At 39.7% G+C, this 19,999-nt stretch overlaps 1 protein-coding gene across 2 annotated transcripts in view; it reads left to right on the top strand.

The window, feature by feature from the left end:
- Kiaa1958 (KIAA1958 ortholog) overlaps positions 1 to 19,999 on the top strand; it is a 151,382-nt gene that overhangs the window by 51,277 nt on the left and 80,106 nt on the right. For both annotated transcript variants that reach the window (XM_074051247.1, XM_074051248.1), the window contains exon 2: positions 17,962 to 19,156. In XM_074051247.1, the coding sequence (XP_073907348.1) occupies positions 17,986 to 19,156 (1,171 nt within the window). In that variant the 5' untranslated portion in view covers positions 17,962 to 17,985. The remainder of the gene's footprint in view (positions 1 to 17,961; positions 19,157 to 19,999) is intronic.

Genomic DNA, 19,999 nt, shown 5'->3' with positions numbered 1-19,999 from the left:
ATCTTCCCAGTCAGCTTTCAGGTTCATTCTTAGGCTTTTGATCTATTATTGACCTCTTTTCAGGATCCCAAATCGGTTTTTCTGCACAAAATAACAAGTGTGCATGCTCACAGAACCCTGTTACCTGATGCTCTTTAAAATGGTTCTCTTGTAGTAGAACCCTGTGGGACATTGTGTCTTTTATCCTCTCTTCCCCAACACTTCCTATATTCACGTTTTGCTTATGATAATTGTTTCACTTATGCATGAATCTCCTTAGGTATTTGCTGTCATGTCAGAATTCACACAGTACTAAGAGAGAATGGAGAAAAGAATGAAAAGAAGTCAGGGTGTGGCTTCTCTTGTTCTGTGCTTAAACATATATTTTTGTTCTCTATTAGTCTATGGTCATGTGAAATTGTATGTTCATCTTTTTCTTGGCACTTGTCACTTATTTAGACAGCAGAAAGATACGTATAAATGAAAACATTCTTATTCTTTTGAAGCCTGTCATCTTAACACTTAGGATTTGTTGTAGTACTTGCCAAGAAGGAGGAGCTTTTCTACTTAGCAGAAGTGAATCTGAAGGAAAAGTAAGTTTCCTTATGGAAGGAAGGGTAAGCTTCCTTTCTGATTGCCATTTGTTGTTGTTTGTTTATTTTGCTTGTTTCTTTTTTGGTCTCTTATTCATAAAATACTTGTCTTACCATTCACTTTTTTTGGGCGAAAGTTTCATTAATGATGTTTTGTTTTTTGTTTTCCACATGAACTGTGAAGAATGATGGCTGTGGCTCTTGGATCTTGGGCCGTATTTGTTTGGATATATCTGGTATACTAAATACACTGTACATATCAAATGCCTTGTTAATGGCTCCTGATCCTAAGTGAAGGCCCTTTTAGAGAAACAACTAGAAGGGTGTCTTTGAGTTAGAAGCCAAAATGTTACTTATTTTGAGGCTAGCAAGTTTCTGAAGTATGATGACTTAGAAAGGAAGGCTGTTTGATTTGAGCACATTTTAGTTGTTGGCTGTCGTGTGCTCCTGCTGTACTGGGTTTTACGTCTTGCCTGGAATGCTCTCACCTTCCCTGTCCTTGTATAACTTAATCATTGTTGACCTCTACGTCTGAGCTTACTTGTCCTTCTGTAGGAAGCACTCCTGGGCTTACTGGGGTCTTGGTTAACTACCCCTTCTGTGTTCCTCAGCACTGTGCATTGCCCCATCACAGTCCGTGTCACGCTGTGTTGCTCTTACTTATTTTGAGCTCTGTGACAACAGAATGTATCTTTTAGCATAACACTGAATCTTCAGTGCCTTAGCTTAGTACTTGCTATATAGTAGTCTTAATAAGTGGTTTAGAGGGAGTTGGTAACTTTGGTATTTTATCCCCACCTCCCAGATTCACATGGTAAAGTCCTGCATACCTCAGAGCGGAACTATATTTGGATATAAGGTCCTTCAAAAGGTAATTAAGTTAAAATGAGGCCTTTAGTTAGGCCCAATTCCAGTGTGTCCGGTGTCCTTATAAGAAGAAGCAGCGTGGACAAAGACGTGCATGCAGACCATAGGCCATGTGAAGATACTAGAAGAGGACCTCAGTTCATCTAGAAACTAAGGCAGAACCAGCCCTGCTGACACCTTGCTGACCTCCAGTACCCAGAACCTGAGAAACTGACTTTCCATGGTTCAAGTCACCTTGTCAGTAGTGTTTTGTTATGACAGGCCTAGCAATAATATAATACAAGCATACTTTCAGCTCTCTAGAAGGCCAGAGTTTTATAGTGTTTAGTTTTCTAGGATGTCAAGATGGTAACTAAATAAATTTGTTTTTATTGTTTGATATCTGTATAAATGTATTAGTGACATTCCAGAAGGACTGTATAATTAACATCTCTGCTCCATCCCCTCATTTCTCTTTCCTGGTTAAGTTCAGGCCACTTACCTTGGCTTTTTAACTCTCCATGCTATCCCATGTTTCAGGGGACAGTAAATTCCTTTACTTAGTCATTTAATTCAAATGCTAATCTCATCTAGAAATGAGACACCTAGAAATAACACTTAACCAAATAAGTAAACATCCCAGGACCCAATCAAGTCAACAGATAAATTCACATCTTTAAAATTGGAACAAGAAGAGTATGCCCTTCATATAGCATCTCCTTGCTTAGCACCTTGAGTCAAAAATCCAAACCTGCTTTTAGCTCCTGCCCTGCTACTTCTCTTAATCTATTCTGTTCTGAAGCAAATAAAGTGTATGGTGTTCTCTTTACCCTACTCTTCTTGCTTTTTCTCACTATTGTCTTCTTCCTGGACTTCCCACAGTTCTCTTGCACAGATAAATCCTATTCATTCAGTTAGCCCCTGGTTTTTCATTGAGGCCTCATTAAGTGCTAGAAACTGCTAAGAGCAAAGCAGAGTGCAGTGAGGAGTGAAACTGTGAGCCATAGGCTCAAGAAGTAATACTTATGAGTGGATATTTAAGCAGAGTAACACAGGCTTCCAGGGGGTAAGTTGGAAATCAGTCATTCAACCAGGCCTTGGGTAAGGGGAGAGGAGGAGTCATACAAATGATTTTAAATCAGTGATTCTCCAGTGTGGAAGGGATAAAGGGAAGTAACTGACAATGTCTGGAGATATTTTTAGTTGTCACAACTTGTGTGGGGTGGCACTGTTGGGAAGGATGCTTCAGAATACCCTATAGTATACAGTACTGCCTCCCCTTGCCCCACCACCACCACAAAGCAGTACCTGGTTCGTGGTGTCTGTGGTGCTGAGGGTGAGGAACCATCCAGCAATGTAAAATCAAATTGCAAAGATCAAGTAGGAAGGTGCTGAGTCAGCCAAAGACCGCAGCATTGGCGAAGCTCTGCGGCTGAGATGTGATGGTTTCATAAACTGGAAAGAGTTTGGTGTGGCTGGAGCTCAGTGTTTCAGTGGGAAGAAATTAGGCTTGAGAAGTAAGCCTGGCAGAGTCTAGCTCCAGAGGCCTCAAAAGTCTTGTTGAAAAATAGAGCTGTCTTCTCTTTGGACACTTGAAGCCATTGACAGACAGTGATGCTACTGTAGGCAAAACCTAAATCCACAACTAATATAAATTTTTGGACAAGTAAACAGTTATGTGCTGTATGCATTGTAACTAGTAACCAATGGCAGACAGCATGGTGTAGCACTGTGGCTGAGCACAACTGTCCTGGCACCTATTCTCAATATTCTCAATTCTTGGTTACTCATCTAGTAAGGATTATAGATGTGCTGTGAAGGGAGATGTGCTGTGATAGCTAAGGACAACTGACACAAAAGAACATTTAAGATGTCTCTGCTTAAAATAAGGACAAAGATTTGTACCAGATAGTGAGGAGACTTGGCTAGGGGTTTGTGTTGTGGGCACTCCAACTGTACCCCCAGGCTCAGTGATTTACTAGAAAGACTCACAAGACTCAAAAATTATTAAACTCATGGTTACTGTTCATTACAGTGAAAAAGTGCAGGTTAAAATCAGCAAAGGGAAAGGCAGAGGTGAAGTCTAGGAAAAGATCAGGAGGAAGGTTCCAGGGGTGTTATCCAGTCGAGTCACATAAGGGTGCACTTAGCGCTCCCAGTGACAGTGTGTGAGGACCACGTGCGGAAGCTCACTTGCTCCTTGGTGTTCAGAGTTTATGTCAGCCAAGAAAACAGTGCTGTGTGACCAGATTAGCTGCTCAGTCTCCAACACCCACAAGTCAAACTGACACAGATGGTGCAGAACGTTGGATTTACAAAAGTACTGTTAGTGGTCAAGACACTGAATGAACTCAGACGTTGTCCCCCCCTAGAGCCAGTCAAGGGCCTGCCTTTGTTTCATACTTACTTTGTAGAGTATGAGCAACCCTGACCTGCTGAATTAATCTTTTATTGCACAGGCTTTTTTTTCTTAAGGAAATCATATCTTTTTCTTACTTTACTGTGAATTTTGGTAAATTGTTGTAAAATATATGTAACATAAAAGTTAGCATTTTGACTTTTTTTTTGATAGGGGTGGGATTTGAACTCAGAAGTTTATACACTTGTAAAAGCAGGCACTCTATTGCTTGAGTCACTCCACCAGTCCATTTTTACCATGGTTGTTTTTAGAGATGGGGTCTTGAGAACTGTTTGCCCGAGCTGGGCTCGAACCTTGATCCTTCTGATCTTAGCCTCTGAAGTAGCCAGGATTATAGGCGTGAGCCACTGGCACCTGGCTCATTTTAATAATATTTAACTGTACAGTTTAGTAATGCTAAGTTTACATTCATGTTGTGTGACCATCTCCACTGTCCATCTCTGGAACTTTTTAATCATCCCAAACTGAAAATTTAACGTATGCCTTAAAACGTTTTTAATTAAAAATTCTATTCCTGACTCCCCCAGCCCTAGATAACCACTATTCCACTTTCCATCTTTTTGAATTTGACTGTTCCGGGTACCTTATGAAATGGAATCATATGGTGTTTGTCCTTTTGTATCTGGCATATTTTACTTAGTGTGATATCATTAAGTTTCAACCATGTTGTAGCAGGTGTCAGAATTTTATTCCTTTTTTAATGTTGATACTGCATAGGCTTTAGCTTAGGAAAGTCTGAAACCTTCAGCATTTAACACCAAAAACACCTTGAAAATTATGAAAAGGTTTTTTTAATCTTGTATTTAACAGAATTTATGTGATTGAAATGGTATGAATCTTAAGAATGAATGAGAAGTGATTGAAGTGCTCACTTTGGGGATGTCTTTTTCTGACAGAATTACATGAGTGTGTGGAATGCATTGTCCTTCACCAGTTACAGCTCACGCAGTCAGGTCAAGATGAGAGAGAGATTTTCGCAGAGGCCCTTGGCTTACTCAGTTTTCCCAAGGGCCTCTCTATTTTTAGAGGGTCTTCATTCTCTTTTGAAGTACCTATTGTATCATCCTGGAGAACTCTCCACAGTTGATCTCTGGTCTCATTGCTCTCTGGCCTGCCTCTGCCAGACATGCTTGTTAAAATGGCTTCGCAGTTCTTCAGCATTTTTCAGTAGCTTGTCCAGATCTTGCAACTTTGGCAAAGTCTGTAGGCTTGTTTATGTTATCCTGCTTTTATGAACTCTGATATTTGCAGCATGCAAAAATCGGTAATATAAACAGATTCCCAGAACATTTGAGTGGAGACTGGTCATCTCATTGCTGAATATTTTTGTGTATGACAGCGTTTGCTTGTGTCCATCTTATGATTTCAGAGTCATTGTTAATGAGCCCCTGGGTAAAAGAACCCCTGTACTTTATTTGTGGAAGCAGTGAGTGTTCACTTAGTAACTTGTTAGAGAATTTAGTTCGCCCACTGGCTCAGGGCTCAAAGTGAGTAAATGTTCCATACAGAAATCTCTGGACCATGATTTTTTAAGTTGTCATACTATAAACTCTCTCACAGAGTTTGAACTGGCAGAGGATTAAGAATCTTTGGATTTAAGCCTTTACAGTTCTCTTATTTCTGATGCCAAGTCAGCTTACATTGTGTTGAAAGTAATCCACCCTTAGTGTTCACAGGCCTAATGCATTTCATATAAATAGAGAAACAGACTCCCAGCCTGTGGGAACTGGGTCTGTTAGGCAGGATCCTACAAGCGTCAGTTACTCTTCTCTAGAAGGGTTTAAAGAAACAGAGATCAGTGGATTTTTTTCTCCCACATCCTCATTGAACAGTGGTGCATCATATTCAGATGTGTTACAGCAGTGATTACTGAGAGATCGTGAACATACGTACATTTGTTTTTACTTATTTAAAAATGAGGAAAATTCTCCTTCCTCCCAGCACTTAGTTAGGTCCACTGGAGTGCAGAGTATTGGCTGCAGCTCTGATAGGCACAGGGATGGAGGAGGTACCCATCCTATCTTGGCCCACTCTTGGAGTTGGGACGGGGCTTGAGTGCCATTCCTTTGGAGCAGTGCAACACATCCTCTCTTCTGATGGGCACAGGGAAGGGAGCACAGAGCCTGGTGTGGGCACAAGTTCAGAAGCATCACCTGAGAGGTGGTTTCTGTAGTAGTTAGTGGCACTGATTCTGGGGCAGATCACTTTGATTTGAATGCTGACTCCTTTCTTGACTAGCTGTGTTATAATGGACACATTTCTCCAACTTTCTGGCTCAGTTTTCTCACCTATAAAATGGAGATAGTAACAACTTCCTCATAAAGATTATTACTGTATCTGATGTCTTGGAAATATAGTAAATGCTGTGTCAGCATGTACTGTTATCATTGTCCTTACTGTTAACCTCAGTTCTCAAAGGAGTCTTCTCTGACATTTTGATATAGGTCTTATTTGCTTTTAGAACCACTATCATAGTGTTGATGCTAAGTACCATTTACCAGGCTTATTTATTTGATTATTGGCTTAATAATGCTTTCTAAATAAGTAAGAGCAAGAACCTTGTTGGGTTTCACTCATAGTATTCACAAGTCCTGGTAAATATTTAAGAAATATTTATTGAATTATTATGTTTTTATAGTTATAAAATAACTCAGCAATAAGATGTCATTTCTCCTCTAAAAATAGGAAAGATTTTAAAAAATAATGTCATGTTCTCCTTTTTCCTTATCTCTTTAGAGGTGCTGTAAATGGGAGCAGTCTGATATATCCTACTTTGAAGGCAATTGATTATAAAAGAGCTAAAGACATTTCTTATTTTGATTTGATATAATTTATCAAAACAACCTAAAGATATATTAAAAGGCTAACATTAAAGATGTTTGTTATATTGCTTACATTAATGAATAATTGAAATCAAGCAAAATGTTCAACTCAAGGTTTGGTTAATTATAGTATATTCATCATTAAAAATCATGTAGATTAATGGTTCTCAAATTCAGACTCTAGTATTGCCTACAAACACAGATTCTCAAACTCTACCTCTTGGTCAGCGTATCAGAAGCTCTAGGGTTGAGCTAAGATACAGGCCCTGTATCATTTGACAATAAACCTCAATGATTTCAGAGCCCAGCCTGATCTGAGAACTACTCTTGCTTGCTCTCAGTCAACTGAGCCAAAGGTTTTACTGTCTCTTAAAACCAAATGAAATGCCTACTAAGAAAAAAAGACTTAAAATCTGCTGGAAACCAAACACACACATACTCACTCTCTCTCTTTCTCACATTCACACACTTTCTCCTTCTCCCTCTCCCTCTTGTTAATTCACAGGTGTATAGCTTTACTTCCCAGTTGTGTTGTAATTGGATATTGTACAGCCCTCTTCACCTAGACTTCTGTAGTGAGCTAGACCAAATACTGTAGCAGGCAATCTTTTTCTGAGCGAGTTTTCAGTACTGTGTGGTTGCAACTAAAGATGGTATGCTCTCGTGGAAGGATTTTTAGCTAGCCAATATTCTAGTTGGATCTCTGAGGCACTCCCCTGTCTGAACCATTGCTGTGCTTCATACAGCAAATGGTTGGCCTGGCATATTGGCAGGAGAGAGTAGGGGAGGAGAGACACACAATACCAAGTAGAAAGTTGAGATGACAGGCAGACAGAATAGGTGAGGAGACATTTTAACTGAAGGAATTCATGAGAACAGAATTGGAGTTTGTCATTTAGTGTTCATTCAGTGCTTATTGAAAACCTTCTGTATGTTAGGCACTGCTAGAGGTGCTGAAGACAGTTGTGGGCAAGGCTTCCATTCTTGCAGTCTGCTCTCAGTGCTCAGAATAGGATCACAGCACTACAGAGTGCCTGGGGTCTGCCATGCCACCGTGCAGCTTTTCCGCAGTGTAATTATGTACAGATTCCCAAATCTTAAATACTAGGATTCATTCCTCAGCAGCTAAAAAGACAGTGATGCCATTTGCTTGAGGAGATATTAATTAGGGAACCTTTAGTGTAGGGCATATATATATATTTGCTATCTAGATCCACAGATGTAGAGAAAAGCATCAACTAGTGAGACAGTACCATGGGAGAGGAAGAGTGTCCAGACTATTGCCAAACCTAGTTTTAAAGATCCAAAAGACAGCTTTGGGCCAGTAATAGGTACTGTGAAATAACAGTAGTAATGCAAGATTCGTCAACAAGGAGAAATTTGTAAATGTAACTCTTAATATAAAAAGTATCATATTTATAGTTGATGTAATACTTGATGAAACTTAGTATCCTTTTCAATTAAGAAACATAGCAAACACTTCACATAGTTATGAAAATTTATTAGGAATAAATATCAAATATCAGACTTAAAATGATATGGCATGTGGGAGTTTTAACATAAAAAATTAGGAATTAATAAACAATTTTGAAAAATAAAGACAAGGAGAGATTTGCCTTCCTGAAAATAAAACCATATTCAGCTACAGGAATTTCCAGTGATGTAGTATTAATTGTAAAATAGACAAATAAATCAACAAATCAGAATATAAAATCTAGAAATACATGAGAAAATAAGGAAAATTTTGTGCTTTTACAAAGAGACCATAATACTTGATCAAACCATATCAACTTTTAACTTCTTTGCTTTTCTCGGGAAAATGGCCTCCTTTGTTAGGTATTTTCTATAATCAATACTGTACGTCTCAAATTGGAAGGCTGTCTTATTACCAGTGACCTGAAATTGAAGTCATCTTGCTGTCCATTGAGCCTGTTTCATTTTATGAGTAAAAACAGGGTACTCGCATTTCCAACACTGTTACTGACTCACCAGCTCATCTGGAACAATTGTATCATTTTTAGGATTCACCATCTCTGGTTCCTAAAAATGAGACTAGGAATGGATGGCTCTTCAGATGATACACACAGAAGCTTCAAGTCTCATTCCCACGAGCACATACTTCACAGCAATAAGGCAGGCGTGCCCTTCCTTCCTGAGAGTCAGTAAACATAAAGGAATTAATTTCTGTTAATTCTGGTTACTTTGTATAAGAGTGTTATATAATATGAATATAGCACATTTAAAATGTCAATTTAATCAATCCCCCATACTGCTGAGTCCTCTTTTCTTGGCTGCTGAGAAGCCAAGAAAAGAGGATTGAAGGCTGGCAATCGAATTATTGACATGGAAGTGGTTGGTGACCTTGATCATCCAGTGGAGTATGGAGTGGCACATGTATTGTCAGGCTGTTCTCTGAAACGTGGGATCATCCCGTCTTTAGCTTACTTACCAGATGCTGTATTGACTTCCTACATGTTGTGTTCTCAGCATCTGAGACAGATTTTGTTTGGAAGACACTTAGGGCTGGTGGAATGGCTCAAGTGGTAGAGCACTTGCCTAGCAAGCTAAGGCCCTGAGTTCAAACCTTAGTACCACAAAAAAGAAAGAAAAGTCTTGAGGACACTGATACTTCCTTAAGTCATGGAAGATTCCATGAGAGGATGAAGCTATATAAATTTGAAAGCAGTTAAAAATGTTTGCACCATTCACTGAGACAGAATTTTCAGTTTTCTGTTTACTGTACTTCCTTGAATGGGCTGTAAAGGGTAAAGCATTGCCTCAAATCAGGCCCTTTGATGGGAGCACTGCTTTTGACGGTGACTGAATACCATTGCTATTGGAACAGTTTGAATGAATGGAATGCCACTATAATTCATGTTAATCCTTTCCTGATAGTATATAATAAAAACCTGTACTTAGAAGCTGTGCATGGTGGTTCAACTGTAATTATAGCACTTGGGAGGCTGAAGCAGGAGGACTGAGTTCAAGGCCAGCATAGGCTGTTACCATACCTCAAAAAAAGACTCAAAACCCTGTACTCAGGGTTAACTGTTGAAGTTAAGAACATAATTAGGAGAGTTATTCAGAATTTCGAGGTATTTATGAATAAGTATTTTTAGATGCATTGATATTTTTAAAGCATTTTTGATATGTCAGCATCAAATTATCTAAGACGAAGGTATTTTCTATGATAGTAGAAATATTACTAAAGTTATTTTAAAAGTCATTTTGTTTTCTTGACAAGGTCATAACTAGTTTACATGACATGACTGTGTATTCCAAGTTATTACTTAAACTAAATCAGTTTTGTCTGTAATGCTGAGCTGCACCGTGACTTCTTCCATCTTCCCGCCTCCTTCACACAGTCTTGTATCTTCTTTTTTCCTTGGTGTTCAGATCTGCCCTCTTTTTCCATCCATCTGCCACTCTTAAAGGCAGGTCAATGTTATATGTTCACTGAATTACTGCATCAGATCTCTGAACCAGCTTCTTGCCTCTAGTTGTTATCTTTTCCAAGTACAACCAGAGTGATGACTATGAAGTCATCTTCTCACAACCATACCTCAGTAGTCCAGGGTATCACACATAATCTGCAAGACCTTCTTGGGCAGAATTACATTGACCCTATAGATCAACCTAACAATGTTGAATCTTCCAGGCCACTAACAATGGTTTATCTGGTTATTTAAGTCGCTTAATTTCACACTGCGCTTTGTAGTTTTTAATATAGAAGTCTTCAATATTTTTTGTTAGAATCACTCCTGGGTATTTTATACATATATTTGGCACTGCTATAAATGGTACTACTATAAGAAAAATTTTTTAAAAATTTAGTTTTCCAGTAGTTTACTACTTCCATAGAGATTTTTAAATATTAATCTCATATCCTGTTGCCTTGCAAAATTCAGTTATGAATTGCAGCAGGTGCTTTGTGAATTCTCCTGGATTTTCTTCTTACATAGCTAAATCTACAAATAGGAACAGTTTTATTTCTTGGGTGTTTTTGGTGGTACTGGGGTTTGAACTCAGGGCTTCACATTTGCTAGGCAGACACTTCACCACTTGAGCCATGCCACCAGCCCAGTTTTATTTCTGTATTTCTATCTCCCAGCCTTTTATTTTTTTCTCTTTCTTTGCTCTTACTATTCTCTCTCTCCCTTCCACTTCTGTCTTTTTTGTCCCTCTCTCCCTCTGTTACTTTGATGGCTAGGACCTCCAGTACAATGCTGACCAAAGTGATACAGCTAGGCACTCTTGCCTTATTTCCTAATCTTAGAAGGAAATGATTCAGTCTTTCACGTTAAATATGATATTGGCTGTAGATTTTTCAGACATGCCCTTAGTCCATTCAAGGACTTTCCCTACCATTATCAGTTTGCTAAGTTTTTGTCATAAATGAATGTTAAATTTTGTCAAATGTGTTTTTTACGTCAGTTGAAATGGTCTTGGGGTTTTCTTCCCATGAACAATTAATACATTACCAAATTGATTGATTTTTTTGAATGTGTAGTTTTATATTCCAGGGATAAACTTTACTTGGTCACAGTGGATTACCTATATGTACATTCTTATATTCAGTTTGCTAATGATTTGTAAAGGATTTTTACATCAATAGTCGTAAGGAATACTGATCTGTAATTTTCTTTACTTCTCAGGTTTTCATATGAGGGTTAGAGGGTTATGCTGACCTCCTCAAACAAGTTGAGTAATGCTCTCTCCTCCTCTCTCCCTTCCCTTTCTTTCTCTCTCTCTTTCTCTCTATCTGTGTCTCTGTCTCTGGATATGCAGTCTGGGAGGCCTGGAACTCACTGTGTAGCCCACCAGGCTAGCTTGAAACTCCACATCTTCCTTCTTTTCAAATTCCACATCTTCCTGCTTCAATCTCCTGATAGCTGGATTACAAGTGTGCACCACTGCTCCTAGACTTCCCCTTCTCCTCTCCTCTCCTCTTCTGTCTTTGTCTCTCTGTCTCTCTATATCTCTCTCTCTCTCAGCAGTATTGGGGCCAAAAAAAACCTCAGGGCCTCACACTTGCTAGGCAGGCACTCTATCACTTGAGCTACTCTGCCAGCCCTCTAGCTTACTCTCTTTTTTGAAGATACTTACTTTTTTTTTTTTTTTACTATTATTTCTTCCTTGGCTGAAGAAATTTTACTGAGTTTACTGTGAAATCATCCAAACTTTCTTTTGGAAAGATTTTTTTTTTAATTTTTAACACTATTTTTATTTTAATAACACCAAGAAATTTCATTATGATAATTCCATGTATTCACACAGTATACCTCCCACTGGAAGTACACCCCTTCCAGTACTTTTTTTGTTTTGTTTTGTAATTCAGTTTACTACAGAAATGTTACCATCCATCAGCAGTTGAGATGTCGTAGCATTAAAACAAGCAAGAGCAAAGGCTTGGAAAGGTTCAGAACCTTAAAAAGAATGGCACTGCAGGGGCTGCCCCACAGACTGTGGTAACCGAAGACAAGTTCGTGGCTGTTGCGCTGGTAACTATGGAAAAGGGACATAACCCTTTTATGCCTAAATTTTTTTTTTCCTGTAGAGCAGTTTTTCTCAAGCTATTAAAAAATGGTTTTTATGATCTTCGTTATACCTAATGTTGGCTTAAATAATTTTTATTATAAAGCCACTTATTTTTTTTTCTTTTATTATTCATATGTGCATACAAGGCTTGGGTCATTTCTCCCCCCTGCCCCCACCCCCTCCCTTACCACCCACTCCACCCCCTCCCTCTCCCCCACCCCATCAATACCCAGCAGAAACTATTTTGCCCTTGTTTCTAATTTTGTTGTAGAGAGGGTATAAGCAATAATAGGAAGGAACAAGGGTTTTTGCTGGTTGAGATAAGGATAGCTATACAGGGCATTGACTCACATTGATTTCCTTCTAGGTTAATTCTTTTTGATCTAACCTTTTCTCTAGTTCCTGTTCCCCTTTTCCTATTGGCCTCAGTTGTTATAAAGCCACTTAAATGTGTGTAAACATAAAGTTTATGCTTATAGCTTTCATACAGCTAAAAACCAAAACAAATTTCAAATTCAAGTTAAATAAAATTGTAAAACCAACATAAAGTCAATTCAACATTATTGTGAGACAAAATGTTTCTACTCTTACAATTTTGGAGGAGGTATTATTAAGAACATGGGAGCTGGAGTAGAAAACAGGTCAAATCTGAGGTCTTCTACCTACTTTATGTGACTTAATTTGTTCATTTATAAAGTGGTGACACTAATCTAACTCATTCAAATTGTGATTATTGCTATGATTAGGATTATTTGTATACCAGGCTCTGGAACAGTGCCTGGCAAATAATAATTGACCAAAAGTTATTAGGTATAATAGTAATTGTGTTATATTGCTGATCTACTGAAATCTAATGGTCAATGTGGGCTTAATGGTAGAACATCAGATTCTATACTTAGTGTGATTCTGAATTTGACTTTAATAACATAAATATTAATGCACAGCATCTCTTTCTCTCTCTCTCTCTTTCTCTCTCTCTCTCTTTCTCTTCAGAGGGACTGGGTTTGAACTCAGGGCTTTGTGCTCACAAAGCAAGCATTCTACTGCTTGATCCATACCTCCAGTCCTGCATACTGTGTCGTGCTTAAGTTAACATACAGTGTGGTGTTAATCACTTCATAGCTTTGTTTGCTAATTTAGCGTAATCATATATCGCACATAAGCCCAAGCTCTGCCAGCCAGGGCCCCTCAAATTTCAATATTTAGTGATGTATCACTTGGTAACTCTATAAGGATGAGTATCTAATCCAGTTATATTGGAAAGTACCATATGAAATCATTTTCTCAATTCTTGAAAATGTATAAAAAGTGTTAGTTTTCAGCACAGCCTACTGAAAATCCTTTGTCTTACTGATTTCATTTTGTATTAAACTTATAGCATATTGACATATATTGACAGCTGTTCTTTACAGCTTGGACTCTAGCCACTGTATCAGCTGATGACACTCTCCTAACTACAAGTTAACTTTGGTGGCCAGGTTGATATAGACAGTAGGAACACTGGAGATTCGTTTTCTCTTGCTGGAACTCAAAAAGTTTAAGAGCCTTCTCATGAGGTGAACTTCAGAATGTGATGAGTGAGTTATGGCTGTTACCTTCTGCTGACTCTTAAAGGTTGGTGAATGTTATGGAATTAAGTGAATAAGCTTTAATAAAAGTTTATAACTTTACCCATTTTTTCTTTTGTTATTTTAATTATAACTTTTTTCATGTGGCTGTAGGATCTTCAGAAAAGACACTATTCACTTTTGTACTGTGGCTTTTTCCTGGGCGATAAGTTCTTTTGAGTTCTTTATGTCTGTTTACAATTTTGTGCTTTGATTCTGCCACATTTTTATGTTTGAACTGTTGCAACATCTCTGTCTTCACCAACTGTCGTGCTACAAGGTACATGGTTTTCTGTGGGCATACATCATTTATTTCATCGCTCTCTTTTCTCCTTGTGCAGTGACATTTAGAGTGGTGTATTACTCCACCATCAATCAGAGGCCATGATCATGTCAAATTCTGATGCCTTTTATTTGAGAATTATTAATGCAAAAGAGACATTTCTAATTTCTATCTACTAAAAAGAACAGCATGAACAGGTTTCCCAATAAATTAGAAGTTGAGTGATTCACATTTGGTGATCATGGGCCCTCATGTGAGTACAGATAAAGGCGGAGGGGTGTTGAAATTACACTGCCGCACTTGGAGACAAGTGCTTATTCCGATGATTCATAGTGTACTTACATTCACAGTGTTTTTACTAGGATTAAAATGTAAATGTTCTGAGGCAGAACTTAAGATCTCCCGAGGAAGGGGGAGGACAAGGAAAGAATACTGAGGTGTGAAGAAGATGGAAGTCCGCTTTGTACATATGAAGGCAACATAGTGAAAGCCACCAAACACTATTTGAGAGTGGGGAAGAGGAAGCGGGGGACAGGGAAATGGGGACATATAGCGGGGGTGAACTTGCTCAAGGTAAACCGTATGCATGTGTGGAACTCTCACAGTGAAATGCCCTCGTATTATTCACGTGATAAATTTTTAAAAAGCTCTACCAAGAATTTATCTGTGGAGGCCCATCAAAGTAACAATTGTATTAGAGTATGGTGCAGACGAGTTAAAGATTCTAATTTTACATGTTAAAAACTAGAGGTGAATGTATTATTTTGTGTGTTCTAGTAACAAAAAAACCGCAATTACACTGGCTTAAACAATCAGGTCAGGAGTTTATCCTCCTCTGATGACTAAAAAGGAGTCCTAAAGGCAGATCCATGATGTCACCAGGGACCTGAGCACCTTCTGGCTGGTCTCTCCCATCCTTAAGTTCTTTGTTTCCTGCTTCTAAGAGGCCTATTCCCAGGGAGCTGCATCCTTCATGGCTTTTTCCAGGCAGGAAGAAAGGAGGACAAGGAGCAGAGGTAAAACAGACAAATGTGTGTTGCAAAGAGCTTTCCCAAGCCACCTACTGACTTCCAGAACTGGGACAAATGCTACCACTATTTCAAGAAAAGCTGGGAAGTATCTTAACTGAGCAAGCACATTACTGTCCCAACAAATTAGGACTCTGTAAGGAATAAGAAGAAAGTGAACAAAAGGTAGCCAAAGAGCAGAGTCACACAAATCAAATAGGTAGCTGCTATGTTTTAAGGAGCTCAGAACAAACACACAAAACAAGCTTTCTTTTTTATCTATGCTTCTACTTTCACCAAACTGAATAAAAAGAATTTAAGAGAGATAAGTTCCTTAGTCGTTATGGTTTGAAGGAAATACAAGATCATGTTGTGTTAGACTTTGAGATCATTAGGGCTTGTTCAAGGCCACAAAACATAGTTCCAGACCTCGAATTTTAAGTTCCTGGTGCCTGCACCAGTCAGCGCTTTTGCATTTACTGTGCTGCTTCCCAAATTTTGGTTGCTCAGGTATTAAAGGTTGAGCATCTATAACTCATAAATCCAAAATTTTAAATGCTCCAAAGTCTGAAATTTTTGACATGGACACGCATTCAAATAGTTTAGGATTTCAGAACACTTTGGGTTTCAGAATTTGGATTAGGAAATGTTCAACCAGTAGCAAAATCCAAAATCACTGAAATTTGAAATACTCTGGTCCTAAGCATTTTGGATGAGGGATATACTCAGCCTGTATTCTCCTATACACACAGGACATCTGTGTTATGGTTACATCATTGGGGAGAAAAACCCTCCTTCTAATTGCAGGAATGATTATAATAGAAGTGATCAGAGGAAATTACATGGTTCTTAATTGAGGGTCTTCTCTGTTTGCTCTGTTGGTGTTGATGGTGCTGGTGGTATTTATATTCTCATTTATTCTTTATTCCTTTATTCAGCATTAGCTATCTATGTGCCAAACAGTAGATTATGATTTCTGAAGGGCAGGATATGTTTTGTTAATTTCTGTACCCCAAGTAGTCTCACTGATGGATTAGTAATTAAGTCAGAATCCTTGCCCCTAGGGAGTCCTCAGTCAAGTCTGGTAGACAAGAAAGTCAGTGGTGGTACAACAAAGGCAATTCCTCTAGAGGTGATGAGTTGCTATGAAGGCAATCTAAGTAAACTCAGGTGCAGAGAGGGAGTTTGGAGAGACTTCAGCAAGGAAGAACCCCAAGTTTAATCTTGAAGAGGCATTCCAAGTAAGGAAAGAGAAGGCTGCACGTTAAGCCAAAGAATGAGTTTTTAGGCTAGATGTGGTAGTTCATACCTGTAAGCTCAGCTACTCAGGAGGCAGAGATTGGGAGAAACACAGTTAGTGAGAACCCATCTCAGCCATCAAGCCAGAAGTGGTGGTATGTGTCTGTGGTCCCAGCTGCATTGGAAGATCACTGTCTGAGGCCAGTTCCAGACAAAAACATGAGACCCTACCTGTAAAATAACTAAAGCAAAAGAAAGGAGATGGGGTGGGGGGAGCTGGAGTGTGGCTTAAGCAGAAGAGCACCTGCTTAGCAAACATAAGGCCCTGAGTTCAAACCCCAGTATCCCAAAAAGAAGAAAAAAGTTTTGGAAACTCTGGAGGTGAGAAGCTGTTAAAGAAGAGGGAACCACTAGAAGTATGGGACCCCGAGAGTAGGAAGTGAGGCTGTGATCAGCCCCATTAACATACCTCAAGTGTATGTTAATGGATTTAAATTCATTCCCATTGATGGAGGGGGGAAAGGGGGGCCCTCAGGGCCAGAGTAGGAAATGGAGTCTCAGATACACATTTTGGCACAGCCACCTGGCATCGCAGTTATCTTGTGCCTTAGTGCAGAGCCTACTTCCAGCAAGACACCTCTTGTTACCCACAGGACAGACTAACCACACATGAAGATCTTTGTGCTCCCTGCCCCCATCCCCAGGACCTCCCTCTTGGTGGAGCTGTGGTAACTTTGAAGACTTCACATGCCCCTTTGACTTTTCTACCCATCTTGTCTGGCTGTCACCCAGCCCATGACTCATAGCAAGCCCATTAAGGAATGGTTTACTCCTTTTTGCTAGTTGCTTATCCTTGGGTTTGTGGCACCCTCAGCTGGTGGAATATATTAGACATGTCTCTTACCTTTAATTGTGGGATGAAAGGCAATATTTCAGACATTTCAGATAGCCAGGAGATGGGGAGCGAATAGAACATTGCTCCTACGAGTGGCTAGAGCACTGACCCCAGCCTTGACATCCTTGCTTCTAATCTACAGGCTGCCCCGCCATCCAGTCTCCTGGTCTGTTCTCCCTTTGCTACAGACTTTTTCCCACTTCCTAAACTTAGTGTCACATTCTGCTTTTAGACTCCCAGTTGCCTTGTTTTTCTGGTGCCCAGAAGAGGGTTGACTTCCCTTTTCTGACACCTACCTGGAGTAGATCCAGTCTCCCCTCTGGCTCTGCCACTGTAAAACATGAAGATTTCTAAAGTATGACACTGGAAGAGTAGTTTATATCATTCATTATTAAAGTATTGAACCTCTTTTGACAACTTTGGGAAGAAAATGCACCATGAGAAAGGTCATCTCTTTTTTTTTTTTTATTGCTTACTTGTTTTTTGTTTGTTTGTTTATTTGTTTTGTGCAGGCCTTATTCTCCAAATCTCACAACTACAAGTCAAGAGCTGTTTTTACTCTTTCCCACATTCTCTTCTAGTCCCTGTCTGTGTACAGTGATATTAACTAGATGCTGTTCTTTGAAGAGCATTTCTTTTTTTTAAATCAGATGATCATAGTTAGAAGAAACGAATTGTGGAATGGGAATGTCTTGGGTAATAATATTTCCTTATTTTCATTATGTCTCTTTAGGAAAGACACTGCTGATCCTGTAACATGGAGGATTGTCTTCATACCTCATCTGAGAATCTGTCCAAGTTGGTCAGCTGGGCCCACAGCCATGGGACCATATGCAGCCTCATTCCAAACCTGAAACACTTGCTTTCCGAAGGTTCTCATGGGAACCTGACGGCCATGTGGGGCTGCAGCGCTGGCCATGCTTACCACTGGCCACTAACAGCTACTTGCCGAGCTGGGTCTCAAGAGAGGGTGTGTTTCCAGGACAACCGAAGTTTTAACTCTGATAGTCCCAGTATAATTGGGGTGCCTTCTGAGACACAGACTAGCCCTGTGGAAAGGTACCCTGGGAGACCAGTGAAAGCAAAGCTAGACTGTAACAGGACCAGGGACTCTTGTGACTTCTCCTATTGCAGTGAGCCCTCTGAACTGGATGAAGCTGTTGAAGAGTATGAAGATGAAAACACCCTGTTTGACATGGTTTGTGAGTCTTCTGTTACAGATGAGGATAGTGACTTTGAACCCCAAACCCAAAGGCCTCAAAGCATTTCTCGCAAAAGGCCGGGAGTAGTCCCGACTTCCCTCCATTCAAGCTCCCAGATGCAGATGGTTGATGAATGCAGTAATGATGTCATTATCAAGAAAATCAAACAAGAGATCCCAGAAGATTATTACATTGTGGCGAATGCAGAGTTGACTGGAGGGGTAGATGGGCCAGCCCTTTCCTTGACACAAATGGCAAAACCCAAGCCTCAGACTCATGCTGGTCCCTCCTGTGTAGGCTCTGCTAAGCTGATTCCCCATGTAACATCTGCCATCAGCACAGAATTAGACCCACATGTTATGTCAGCATCCCCCTCTGTGATCTCCAGACCAATCATCCCAAAGACTGCTAGGGTATCTCTGGCTTCACCTAACAGAGGACCTCCTGGTGCACATGGCACCAGCCAGCAGGTGGCCATGCAGATGCCTGTGAGTACGTCCCACCCCAACAAACAGATCAGTATCCCTTTGTCTGCCCTGCAACTGCCTGGACAGGATGAGCAAGCTGCTTCTGAGGAGTTCCTGTCCCACCTACCCAGCCAGGTATCATCCTGTGAGGTAGCCCTTTCTCCCTCCATTAACACTGAGCCTGAAGTGAGCTCCAGTCAACAGCAGCCCCCAGTTGCTCCAACCATAACCACCGAGGCCACAGCACAGTGCATACCAGGTATGGCACGTGGGGTGACCTTGAGTCCCTCATCCTTATACCTCTGAGAATTCTGCGCCGTCCGCACTTCTAAAACCATTGGTCCAGTTTGCTAGGATGCAGTCCTTTTTTCCTCTCAGAAAGATAGGAATCACAGCATAGATAACATCCAGGAAATCCACCTGAATTTAGGCCCTCCATACAGTTGATGTACCTCAGGGCTGAGAGGGCAGCTGCAAGATTGTGCTATTGATAGTATGTGGTTAGATTTAATGTTGATATCTGTCCCAAAGCTGAATTTTTTTTATAGTGAAGTTATTTTTGAAAAAAAAATGTAGTGCTCTCCTATCAGTATTAAGGTATTCATTCAGTTGCCCTTTGAAGCCAAATGATGTTGAGTCAGGCATATAATAAAAGACAATGTAATATTTTTTCATTATTATTTATCTGAACCAACTTCATATTGCTGTCAGTTTTATTTGGTGAGGACAAGTTTTTTTAAAAAATAACAGCTATGCCTAAAAGAAGTATTTAAATCTTGTCTCTCAGAATTTAAAAGAATCAGGTAACTTGCATTTCTGGAGTATGTCAGCCTAACTGGAATGGATTGAGAGGAGGATAGAATAATTATACAAGGCCCTATCCCTGTAATTCTAACATTCCAAGGTTCTGCAATTCAGACATTCAGTGTTTATTTAATCTGGGTTATTGTTATGTAAAGGAGTTTGGGAGCTCATTCTTTAAATCTAATTGGCCAAAAATAGAAACATGGACAAGGAAGAACAGATGTGTAGAGAATATAGAAAGAAGAAATCTGTGGCACATTTTGGGCCTTCTCAAAAAAGTCATTTTTGGAAAAGCCTC

This window comes from Castor canadensis, chromosome 13 (genome assembly GCF_047511655.1).
Source record: "Castor canadensis chromosome 13, mCasCan1.hap1v2, whole genome shotgun sequence".
Classification (NCBI taxonomy): Eukaryota; Metazoa; Chordata; class Mammalia; order Rodentia; family Castoridae; genus Castor; species Castor canadensis.
This window is presented reverse-complemented; position numbering and strand designations above follow the sequence as displayed.